Source organism: Peromyscus leucopus, chromosome 5 (genome assembly GCF_004664715.2).
Source record: "Peromyscus leucopus breed LL Stock chromosome 5, UCI_PerLeu_2.1, whole genome shotgun sequence".
NCBI classification, from domain to species: Eukaryota; Metazoa; Chordata; class Mammalia; order Rodentia; family Cricetidae; genus Peromyscus; species Peromyscus leucopus.
The window spans coordinates 36,291,952-36,305,003 of NC_051067.1; the positions used below are offsets into that span (position 1 = coordinate 36,291,952).

The 13,052-nt window shown below is 35.0% G+C and overlaps 1 protein-coding gene across 1 annotated transcript; it reads right to left on the minus strand.

Annotated features, from left to right (window-relative positions):
* Nucleotides 1–696: 696 nt before the first annotated feature.
* On the minus strand, nt 697–8,920 carry Prl (prolactin). Its single transcript, XM_028881884.2, has 5 exons — nt 8,842–8,920; nt 6,993–7,165; nt 5,323–5,430; nt 2,424–2,603; nt 697–988 (listed from the first exon to the last, which is right to left on the minus strand). Exons 1-5 carry the CDS (start codon nt 8,867–8,869, stop codon nt 797–799), a joined length of 681 nt encoding a protein of 226 aa, XP_028737717.1. The 5' UTR covers nt 8,870–8,920; the 3' UTR covers nt 697–796.
* Between the last annotated feature and the right edge of the window lie 4,132 nt (nt 8,921–13,052).

The window sequence follows — 13,052 nt, forward strand, 5'->3', positions numbered from 1 at the left end:
CATGGTGACCAATTTCAACAGAGTAAAAAATTGTCATTTGATTTTGATTCTGTAGAAATAGTTAGAGAATTTTAAGAAAGTCTCCTACAGTGTAGTTTGTCCTCAAAGCATGTAACAACTTTTTCCTCTGGAGTGCAAGTTGATTAGCTCAATATGTATGGAAAACACTGCACTACTTAATTTTCTGTAATCTGCTATCGTTCTATCTGAACCTGCTTCTTCATCTTATCATATTGAGTAAAATGACTGCAGAGGAGAATTGCTAAAGCCAATTTTTAAAGATAGCTAGGGATAATACATGGTTGTATCCTAACACTTTCAGATTGCTTGGCTGATAGTGTACTGTATAGAAGCAACCCATTTTCATCGTGCTTGATTTATCCAATCCTACACTAGAAATTTGTCTCATAGAAATGATCTAGCTTTCAACCTTTTGGGAAGACTGGATGGATTTGTTAATAGTGACTTCCTTCTTCAATTCTGAAAATCTTGGCCCATATTAACTTTCTATACTTTTAAGTTATTTTGCCATTTGTATTATTTATAAGCCTTGAACCTGTTATTTGTGACAAAATTTGAAAACATGATGATGTAAGTGTAATATTTTATATTAAATTAACAAGTGAAATGTTGACAGATTGCTTTTTCAGACTTTGGCGTTTTTAAAAAGTTAGTTTTTATTCTTTAAAGAGACCCATTGCACCCAAGCATGCACTGAAAGCTACAATACTAACAGAAGTTTTGAAGAAACAGACGTTTAAGGACCATCTCAGAAGTAAATGGAATGAATGTGGACTTAGCAGTTGTTGTTATGGATAATTCTGCATCTCAGGAGCTTGAGATAATTGTCAACTTTGTGGGTATCCCTGCGCAGGCAGCGAATCTTGTTATAAAGAGCCAAGTCTCTGGATTCTTCATCAACTCCCTGCAGAGATGGAAGTTGTGACCAAACAGAGTAGATCGCATTTCCTCTGGCTTCAGGATAGGCCTAATTAGAAAACAGATAATTCCAATTAGCATTTTTACATCCTTATTTCTTCTAATTGTTAAATTCATGTTTTGGGGAAAGAACAATGTAAAATTTTAGCCATAATTAAGCAAGTTACAAGAAGTCTCTCAGCCATCTAAATGTTTGAACCAGAGTATACAGATACGTTTGGTATTAGGCAAGTGGTCTGAGCTGAAGTTTGTCTTGTTCATGTGGACAGATGATAATCACCATGTCCTAGGCTTTTACCAAGGTATGGTGAAAGAGAGAGTGTCTGCTTTTATCCAAGGTGTTTGTCTGTTTCAACGACTTTGTACTTTGTCACTTCTGATAATGCATTATTTGCCATCTTACTGTTTTGAACTGAATTGCACTTATTTGAAACCTTATTGAGGAAGAATATGCTTGGTACCTCATTATGAAATAATCACGAAGTCAGAATGTAGCCTCACAGAAATGAAGATAATACCTCAAAATCAGAGTGTTTACTACATATGTTGCTGTTTTAATGGTTTTATTTACATTTGCATATTTGTGTTTATTGATCAGAATTGCATTCTTTCATGAAAATTACAAAAATGTCATATGTTAACATATACACCAAACAGCTAGGAAGAAATATAAAACAATTAGTATGTCTATACTCCTACTTTCTTTCATCAAATGTATTTTATTTACATGATTTTCAGAAAGCTGATTAGCTATTAATTTCACCAGCACTAATAATTATCTTAACTGGAGAAATTCAAACTACTAAATCAACTTAAATATGTCAAATGATTTGGGTCTATCAAATGCAATGACTTGAGTTTGATATAGGAAACTCAAGTGAAACAACATGCAGAATAAACTGCATTTTGTTCTATACATGATAAAAATAAGGAATATTTTAGAAAAAGTATGCCCCTTTTGAGAGTTTCTGGAACAGTATTGATGACCCATCCATATCTTTCCAGTTTCCTATGGACGAGGGCCAAAGTTGGCAGGAGGGTTTCTAATTTGATTTTTATTTTCTTTTTTCTTCCTTCACACTTTAATTCTCTGGTGTAGTTGTAGAAGGGGAATCTAACCAGAATGTCAATACATGTATATGACATTTCTTCAAGAAAGCTTTATCTTGTCAATTCTATAGTCTGTTTTCCTTTCATTGTTGAATTTTTAACCATCCATTCCCAAGAAAAGGCAAGCCATTTGTGAATTTGTAAGAAGCATAAGGAAGGCCACACCTAACAAATATCATAATTGAATTTTAAGATTCAAAGACATTAGATTCTACTCTAGTAAGAATTTGGTTCTTGCTTCAATAGAACTCTAAAATGTAAAATGCCTAAACTTTGTTCTTGCAAACAAGAGTTTTTTCAAAATTTGTTTCTCATTGTAGACACCAGATTTTGCATGAATAAGAAAAGCAATCAAGTTTCAGGGAAGTGCTCACCTGGCCAAGTATCTTCTCAATTCCCTCTAGAAGACGCTTATTTTGTGCCTCGATCTCTTTGGCTCTTGATAGGAGAGCATCAGGGGCTTCATGAATACCATCTACTTCAGTTATTAGTTGAAACAGAGGGTCATTCCAGGAGTGCACCAAACTGAGTATCAGGTTCAGAAGGACTTCCGGCTAAGCAATCACATTGAACAATAATTAAAGCAAGTGAAATACAGCCGAGTTAGTGACATATGGCTTTTCTTCATAAAAGTGGGATTAAAATATTTGTTTTATAACTGTGTGTATCAATATGTTTCTAGACCACAAATATATAGAGAAGTAAAATTTAACTATTGGCATATACTTTGAAAATTCAACCAAAAAAATGACTTATTTAAATGACTACTTTTCTTTATGCATTTACATATGTGTATGTGTGTGCATTTGTGTCTCTGTGTGTGTATGTGTGTAGTGTGTGTGTGTGTGTGTGTGTGTGTGTGTGTGTGTGTGTGTGTGTGTGTAGTATGTATGTACAGGCTTTTGGAGGCTTGGAGACTAGAAAGCAAAGTTAGGTGTCATTGCTCAGATGGAGTCATCTTATTTTATGAGACATGGTATCTCCCTAGCCTGAAAATTTCCCAGTAGGCTACGCTGACTGGCTAGACTGTCTTTACCTTTCCAAAGCTGAGATTGCAAGCATGCAACCTCAGGTTCTATTTGCTTGTTTGTTGTTGTCAGTGATGGTAGCTGTTGTGAGTTTTTCGCTTTGTTTTGTTTTGTTTGTTTCTTGGCTGACCTAGAACATAGGTCCACCTGTTTCTGATTACTGAGTGCTGGAATTAAAAGCACACACCACCCTGACCAGCTACACTCATGCTTGGCTTTTTAAAGTAAGGTTTAAGGAACAAATTCAGGTCTTCATACTTACGTGGAAAGAACTTAATTTAGTTATATCTCCTTAGCATTTAAATTACCAGTTTTTCTACTAAGATACAAATTCTCTGTGCTTGATATCCCTCTGAAATTCTACCATCTGCCCTCATGGTCAGGTTTTTTCTATTTCATTTCTGTGTACGCCCATAACAAACCAAAGCTTTGGTGGCACTCAGTACTTACAAGAAGTCAGCAGGTTCTGGGAAGACCACAGGCAAGATAGATACTACCCCTAGAAATGACCAGTGGCCCAAATAATTTTCACACTAATGAAGGAGACTGGTTATTATGTGACTATATTATTTTTATCTTCTTTAGAATATTAAAAGACACAATAAGAATAGCATGATACCCTTTCCATCACTTTGAGAAGAATGGCCCATTGTTTGGTTTGTACATATGAAGAATAATGACAGAGCACTGTATTTAAATAAAAGTATGAATGAAAACCATAATGGAGTTTTGAACACCCAATGTTAGCTCACTCCACAGATAATACATTAAACTCATGCTTGGTTTGAAATACTTGCTGTACAGCTGTCTGTTATGTACTCAAATGGTAATGGAAATGATGAGTAGAGTACAATCCAAGGAACGTTACAATAGAAGAGTATAAAGCATATGAGGGAAAGGAATAGGACCAATGGTAGTGGCAACATAGGCTCCTGGGAGCATAATAGCATGTGAGTAAGAGTTAGAGCTTGAGTTAGATGAAGCCAGCACTCCTTGTCTACTAGTACCAAAACTGCTACAAATGCAGTATTACCTCTTGGAGCCCAAGTCCCTCATCTCAACAGTGAAATAATAATACATTGCAACATGAAACTTTTTGTAACGAAGAATTGGAGCAATGTAAATTGTATGCTTTGTGGAGAGTATAGCAATGGAACATCTTTCACCAAATATTTCCTTTTCATCCCTTGTCCTGCTATTTCAGTTTCTCTTCAGTTACCACTATAACATTAATGAGAACAGCAAGAATATAGAACTCAGATGTGACTAATAAAGTAGAGAAACTATTGTACTTTGGTACAAAAAAAACCCTATTGTTTTGTTATTATTTTTTTTGTTTCTTGGCTGACCTAGAAAACACACACACACACACACACACACACACACACACACACACACACACACACATATATATATATATATATATATATATATATATATATATCACATAAATTTATATACAAATGTACTATATATAGAGAGAGAATGATTGGCTGATTGATTGGTTGAGAAAAGATAAATGCCACTAGTGTTGACCAAGTAGTCCAAAACATTTTTTGAGACAAGGTATCTCTTTGGCTTCTCTCAGGCATAATCATCTTGTGTATATATTTTGATTTCAGTTATGTTGAGATTGGTTAAGACATGGTTTACAAACTTAATGATTAAACCTGCTATAATATTAAGATGTTATTAATATAAGAGACCCCAGTCACAACTGTGAGAAACACAATAAAGTATTTTTCAGATACTGCTTGGTGAGGAGACTTTCAATTAAGTCATAGAAGAAGGCAAAGGAGTCTGGGAAGAATCCAGATGTTGTTAGAGAAGTAGAAGTAGAACTAGGAAAATGAAAAGTTAAGAAGTGAAATTGCAGCCGTCAGTAATGGAAGCTGTCAATGGAAGAGTTCCTGAAATGTAGAAAAAATGCAACTGAGTTTGCATTTCTTACATATGCATGAATGTTAATTTATCCACAACCATGAAAACATTTCAAAGTTTCCTACAGAATAACATATGTAATGTCATCTTCATGGACAGCTCATGACTCTGTTACAAAGTTATTAAGTATGACATTTTACTCTTACCCACTCTACACTGTATATTTATTTTGGTAAATCACTCCTCCTGTTTTTTTTTTAAACCATGATTATTGTACCTAACTCAGTGCTCTAATAACCTGGAAAACACCAAAACCTCTGTACTACCTCAATTATGTTGGAAATAAAACAGGGTTAGAACTCACAGGGACCTGCTGGGCTTGTTCCTTGTCTTCAGGGGTAGCCAGGGAAGAAGTAGGGCAGTCATTGATGGCCTTGGCAATAAACTCATGGTCATGAGCATACTGTTTATCCTGGAAATGATACAAAAATCTTATTAGTAAAGTTTAAGAATTAAAAGATATATAACCAGAATGTTAAAGCACTTGGTGTATATTTAAGTTTAAATTAGCATAACACTTGAAATTAAGGAAGTATGTAAACCTTTTCCTACTTATCTCCCAATTATATCCAATTTTTTTCTTACATTCAATGTCTAATCTTCCAACCTATTCTATACTGTCTTGTTTTCTTGTCCCAACTTCTTATGAATTATAATTTAGAAAATAAACATTAAAAATACCTAAAATATAAAAATATCTTTTAAGTGTTATTTCTCATATTTGAAATAAATACCATAGCATGTGTTATCTATATTACTTTATTTATTGTTTCCCATGGCTTCAGATTGATATGATTCTTTTTAAGTAGTTATTATAAAACACAGCTTCATTCAAGTGCTTCTGAATCTATATATTTGTACAGTACAAAGTTCTTCATAAATACTGAACATAATTATGTGTATTGTGAAAAAGTAAACTGCAAAATGCTAGACATACATCTTTGAAAAATGTTAAGTGCTGGCCAGTGGTGGTGCACGCCTTTATCCTCACCACTCAGGACACAGAGCCAGGCAGATCTCTGTGAGTTCAAGGCCAGCCTGGTCTACAGAGCAAGATCCAGGACAGGCACCAAAACTACACAGACAAACCCTGTCTCAAAAAAAAGTTAATTAAAAAAATATTTAATATATACATTGCAATTAATATTAAATCATTTGTGTAATTTTATTATTTATTGTATAAGATATTGTTATAAACTAAAAACTAGTAAAACTGAAAATTTAGAAGAATTTCTAGGAGGATTTCAAAAGTAAACTATGATCAGTCAATAACTGAATGAAATGCTAATGAGTACAGAGAACATTATGGATTCATATTTATTGCTAATGATGAACCAATTTCTGGATATCCACTGATGTACTAAAACTGTTCCTGGTAACAGTCCTGTAGATTAACTCAAAGAAATAATGTAAGTCCTCTAAAAGACCCTCATCAGCATGAGAAGAACTTTCTCTGCTTCTGAACTAGCCTTCCCCCTGTAATTGAAACCATGCTCTGAAAGTTTGAACAAATGACTTAGCATTTGGGGCTGTCTGAGTGGTGCTTATTTTTATTTTCTCTTCTTCATATGGTTTTAGTTTAGGTTAATTCTAGTCCATCCACAAAGTTTACTCCTTCCATGCTTTTTTCCCTTCACTGGGCATCTGCAAAGCACTAAGTGAAAAATGCTGCTTCTGGAGCCTGACCCTACACATGCAAGACTGGGAATTTAGAAGTCTTCTCCAACTACACTGAGGGCTCTACTTTACATCTCTAATTTAAGTTCAGAAACATGATTTAAAAAAACTGAAAATCATTTCACTCTTGTAAATCATAAGATTTCATGAAATTGCTTCATTCTTGTTGCAATTTTTATCAGCTAACATTTTTTTTTCCCGTGAAGATGCAGTATTTGAAGTTTGGATCTTTGTTTAAGTTCAACTGCAGCAAAGAGACCCTTTTGAACAGATGCCAGATTTGAGTGAAGTACTTACAATTTCAATGAACATATCTGTAGACAGCTTATAGACGTAGCGAGAAAGCATGATCACCCGGTCAAACAGCTCCTGGAGGGACATCTGGCAATTCTCGTTGGGACAGATTGGCAGAGGGTGCACGTTTTGGCAGAACAGCAGGTTAGACATCAGGAGCAGCAGGAGTGTCCCTGCTAAGTAAACACAGGAACCATTGTGAGATGATTTTTTCAACTGAAGCAAAACCTTATCTGTCTCTAGTATTTTACATGTATGGTTGCATCTCTGGGGAAGGAAGACTCACCATCTTCCGTGTTTTCCCAGACCTGTAGCTTTAATAGGATGGCTCTTGTCGTTTTGTATTTTGCTCAGAAGTACTTGCGCACTTTGCAACTGCTTTGAACATAAATAAGTCTAAACTACTGTATTAAGTCAATCTCCTAAAACAATTTCATGTTGTGGTAGTTTCTTCTGGTCTTGAGTAGTCACATTCCCTATGAAAATTACTATATGATATTGCTAAATAACCTATTAGGTGAAAACTTAAAATGTTATTTGGGTATAGTTCTTATAAAATACTTCTAATTTTCCAAAAACATACTCCAAATATATTTATGTAATACAGAATACATAAATACATTTACGTGTGAGTGAGTGTATGTGGTGTGTGTGTGTGTGTGTGTGTGTGTGTGTGTGTGTGTGTGTGTGTTAGGAGACTTGATAGTTTATATACATGTGTGAGAGAAATATACTTTGCAGATAATGGTGCTATAACAAGAGCTCTTGTAAATTCATAACTACATAGATATTCTCTAACTCTGAGTACACTGTTCTGAATATTTATCATGTGAGGGGTTTTCAGTTTAAGAAGAAATAAAATAGAAAAAGTGTTTGTTATACATGTTACAAAACAAATTTATGGTGCTACTAATTCTTTTTTTTCTTTAAATGACACAAAGAAAGTAAAGGTAATTAGTTAGTACTAGAGTCCTAATACTTTTTTTCTCTTCTATTGAAATGTCATTCAGCTTCCACCAGATTGTTAGAGCAGTGTAAAACAGACACCTATTATCACTATGTGCATTATGCCTACATCACTGGAAGTTTCATCATATTTACTTCAACTGGCCAACATAGATATTTGGCAAAAAGAAAATATTTCTTGCTTCTTTCTAGAATCTGACAGGTGGACCCAATGTTCTTATGGTTTGTGTCAGTACAAGTTCTCAGTCTCAGCAACACCAACTTTATGAGTTGAATTGCTTTGTAGTAGAGAATATTTCCGAGCATCCACTGTTTCTGCCCATTAGCTACCAGTAGCACTCTCCTTTTTCCTTTTTACTTCAATTATGTTAGCACGAATTGTCCTTTGACATCCCAGGAAGAAGTACATCTCTCCCATTAGAAAGCCACTGATATAATAGTCTGTTATACTTAGGTAAGAAAACTTTATAAATCAGTTAATAGGATAGTCTTCTAAACTATGTTGTTAATGAAAAGACAACTGCATCTTTGAGAAACTGACATCAGAATAGGTGGTGATGCGTAGCTGGAGTACAAGGTGAGTGTCCCATGATGCTCCCAACTCCTTCTGTGGAAAATTAGCAACCCCACCACCCTTGCTTTAAACCTAATTATCTCTGTATTTTTGTTATCTGTTGCCATGAATAAGGTATCAAATTATTTTGTACAGCACCACAGTTGTCTTGGGTTCATGTTGATTCTAGTTATCCCATGTCTGGAGAAAAGCAGTTATTCCCCACCCCTCTCTAGAGTTGAAATCGGAATTAGCTAAGTTTTTACATTAGACATCCCCATACTTCCCCAGAATACTGAGAAAGCGAATTATTCACTGAGCAGCAGCACATACCTTTCCGGACTGGACCCTGGCTGTTCATGGTGGTGATTATTTCTGGGAACACACTTCACCAAAGAAGGTCTGAAAGAACCACAGCTTTCTCATCTGCAGATATTGGCTTTATAAACCTTTGACATCTTCATGAATATATATATAATCAGGCATCCTCTTCCCCTCCCCGTCATCTATTTCCGTCATTAAGATTGCCCCCGTAATTTTAAACATCAAATGGTATTTTATTTCTTATTCATATTCAGGAAGACATATTGGCCAGAAATGAAGGATTTTGATTAATTACCACAAAAGGAAATGAGAGTGTAGTTTGAGGTAGAGAATCTGTAAAACTTATAGAAGGTGATTCCTTCAAAATATAACCTTATTTCTTTTCAGAGTCTGCACCATGTATTCTGACTTTTAATTTAGGAAATAGCTTGAAACTACACTGATTATAAAATTTCTCCTTCAAGATTATTGGGTGAATTAAAAGCTTCAAAATGTATGCACTAAATACCAGAGAATATGGACATAAGCTTGAAAGTGCAGGATATTCTGTTCCCTCTAACACTCTGAACCCTTTTAAGTGATTTTTACTATCTCACAAACTATTTTTTTCCTTTTAAAAGTGACATGTACATGTATGATGGTTATAACTTTTGGTTATAACACATAGTTTCATATGTTTATCTCTTGATTTTAGTATGTGAATTTGTATTTTCACTTTTTATGTGTATAGTAAAAAACAAGCTTAGAGAGACTAAATGCCAAGATAGTAGACACTCTTTTAAAATGAGGTTAGATGTGGGAAGGATTGTTGCTTGAATAATGGGAAGACTTGTGAAGACAGAAAAATGCTAATTACGATGTGTCTATGTGTACTCATATCTAAGGAGAACCAGGTATCACCTATTCTTGCATGGTTTATTTAGGGAAGAAGCACAGTCATTTTTAGGGCAAAAAAATACGTATGCACACACACACACACACACACACACACACACACACACATTTCCACATAGATGCAAGTACACAATGCAATCAAAAACAATCCTAGCCCCTTATCTCCACTCACAGGGAGGATGTAGATAAACTGTTATGAACTCATGATCTATCTGCCTCTCCTGACCCCAAACCACACTAGGGCAAGGTGACAAAAATGCATTTGTCCATGCACTCAAAAGTTCCATTCATCTGTTAGAGATTATCTAAGTAATTTTATTTTAGTGAATAATAATGAAGTTACTGATGACTTTCTTTAATTTGGGGGTTCATGCATCTGAAGCAGTTTGTGACCTTTAGTTTTGGCTTTACTGAATATGGACTGACAGATGCAATATATTTTTTTTTTTTTACCAAATCATATCTTCTTGTGGTGTTATCATTTTTCCTCTTTTAAAGAAAATTTTAAATATTTTGCTACACACACACACACACACACACACACACACGTGTGTGTGTGTGTGTGTGTGTGTGTGTGTGTGTCTGTCTGTCTGTCTGTCTGTCTGTCTGTGTATAGGTGTGAGTATGACTACAAATACTACAGATTCCAGAAGAGGGTGTTACATGACCTAGAGCTAGAGTTACAGGTGGGAGTAAGCCTTCATTGTAGGTTCTGTGAACTGAACTTGGGTCCTCTGAGAAGCTAGTACATGTGCTGTTGACCTATGAGTTATCTCTCCAGCCTTTTTTATTTCGGTTGCACATTTATTGCACATGTTTGTGCTCTTATGGGAACTTAGAAATTTTTACTAAAGAATACCATCCTTAGATGCTTTCTTGGTAAATGCCTTAGTTGTCCCCCCTCCCCAAATTGCCTTGACATAATGTCAGGTTTCAAACTAGAAGACTCAAGTGTGGCATCTCACAGATGTATCTACTAAATGTAGATTTGGGTTCATTCTTGCATGCATGCTTAGTATCCATTTATCCTCTTGGACAAAAAGTCTGGATTGTCACAGAAATAAAGATGCATAATCCTGTGCAATACTCTCCTTCTTTTCCATCAACTTTAGCATAAGGAAATCTGCTATAAAATGGATACTGCCAACATAATATTAAAATTTAAATGGGTCGGCATTTTGACCATTTGAGCAGTTGTAACTTCCTGTTAGACTCTTTATAAACTGCAACAGGAAGCTTCTTTATGGAAAGGTGAGAGCTGCACTCTTCCGTAGGTATGAGGATAAGTACGCAGTAACTAGTTTAATAAGAAAAGTGACAGTGGTGGCTTGTCATCTATCATCCATGGCCTCACCCATTCTTTTAATCTGATGCTATCATCATCATTGAAACACACTTTCCTAGTGTAATATATAATTTCATAGTCAGATAGTAACTAAAGAGATAATTATCTAGCTAAACTCCTTGTCCTTTGAAATTAACATGGGAGGAAATGCAAATATAGATTTGAATAAACTCATTGTTAATGAGCTCTATTTACTAAGAGCAAGTAAAAGATACAATAATCAGCATCTTTTCAATGACAGGGGACAAGTAAAGTTTCAAAGTCATGAGGAAGACAGCTGATGGGAGGAAGACCACAGAATCTTGCCTGTAGCTGGTTCTGATGAAATGAATGGATATTATTCTTTAAAGAGCTAATAAGAATATCTGTGATCAAATATAGAGAGAAGTATGGTTGTATTGATTGAGATTTATAAACAGAAATCAAATGATATGTTCAAAATGATTATGGAAAAGGAAAGATTTCACAAGATAATGAGAAATGATAGTTACAGCTTGAGAAATTTCAAAGAGATTGTAAACTTCTACTTGTAAAATTATTAAACTTTCCATTTGACAAAAGATAAAGAATAAAATAGGAGGAAAAGACACAAAATCAGAAAAAGCTCAAATATATGAGGAATCTTTATTAAGAGAGATAAAGAGGCACTCTCTTTAAAAAGTCAAAATCCAAATTCATGCTTGCATTCAAGTAATAAAACTTTAGGGAAAGAAAGATTTCTTCCCTTGTCTACTCTAGCTTTATGGCCAAGACTCTGAAAGTGTAAACACAAGAAAATATACAACTTCACAAAATGTAAGTGTTAAATGTCATAGAGCCTTAAGAAATGGATAGGCAAAGGAACCTAGAAATGTCTGTTTTCATGCTTAAATAGGAGGATGTGGGGACTGTTGTGTGGAAGGATAACTAGAGAAAAAGTAATCTGAGCTAATGGTAGTATATGTAAGTGAACTTAGAAAGGTCTGCTTGTTCAGCTCTTAATTGTATCTCTGTCCCTAGAGGACAAAGGAGGTCATGTACTTTGAGTGCAGGGAAGTCATTTCTGGAACAGAGGGTCTTGTGATCTACTTTACACAAAGGTCTGTGAATTCTTTCATTGGCTGCTTAAGGGGATAAAGTTGAGACATCTCCAAGAATGGCCTCTCTGTTTGTAGGTTCTCTTAAGTAAAAGGCTGCTGTAAGTAGGAGTAGGACATCCTGATACTTCAGATGTAAAACTGATTTTCCAAGGACAAGAAGTTAGTGGGTGATTTCTGTGTCAGTTGGGACACATATGGATGGCTAAGAATATTTTTGATCGTACTGCTGCCTTTTGATAATTAAATGACAGCTGTAATCCTAACCATCTGACCCACACAGGGACAACCTCAGAGCTACATTATGCTATCAAATGCTAGTCAGAATTTACTAAGTAGGCCTGATTTATAATGAAATGCCTAAGAAATGTTAAGGTTTATTCTGCTAAAGAAACTTAACAATAAAATGACTCCTGATGGAATATTGCTATCCCCAGAGATCAGAGCATCTCTCAATCCTTATCAGAGAAGCTGCTTCTTGCAGTAGATGATAATTAGCAATGTATAGAGACTGTAAGACTTTGGAGCACTTGTCCCTAAATGTGACATATTTATCAAACCTCTACTCTCAAGACTCAAGGATCTAGGTGGAAGGTAAGATGGAAAGATTTTAAGAGCCAGAGGAAGAGGATAACTCTAGGGAAATAGTATCTTCATGGCACAGTGGGACTGATATACATATGAACTCATGGAGACTGTGACAATGTACTTCTTGTATTTTTGTAAATGTTTTGTTTTGCTACTTTTTTGCCTTATTGATTTTCCTTAGGATTGTTTTTCTTTTTATTTTTTGTTTTACCATGTATTTTTTTTATTTTGAGAGAGAGAATATGATGCTGAATTGGTAAGAAGGTAGGGATAATGGGAGGTGTTGAGGGAAAAGAAATAATAAGAACAAATCATAG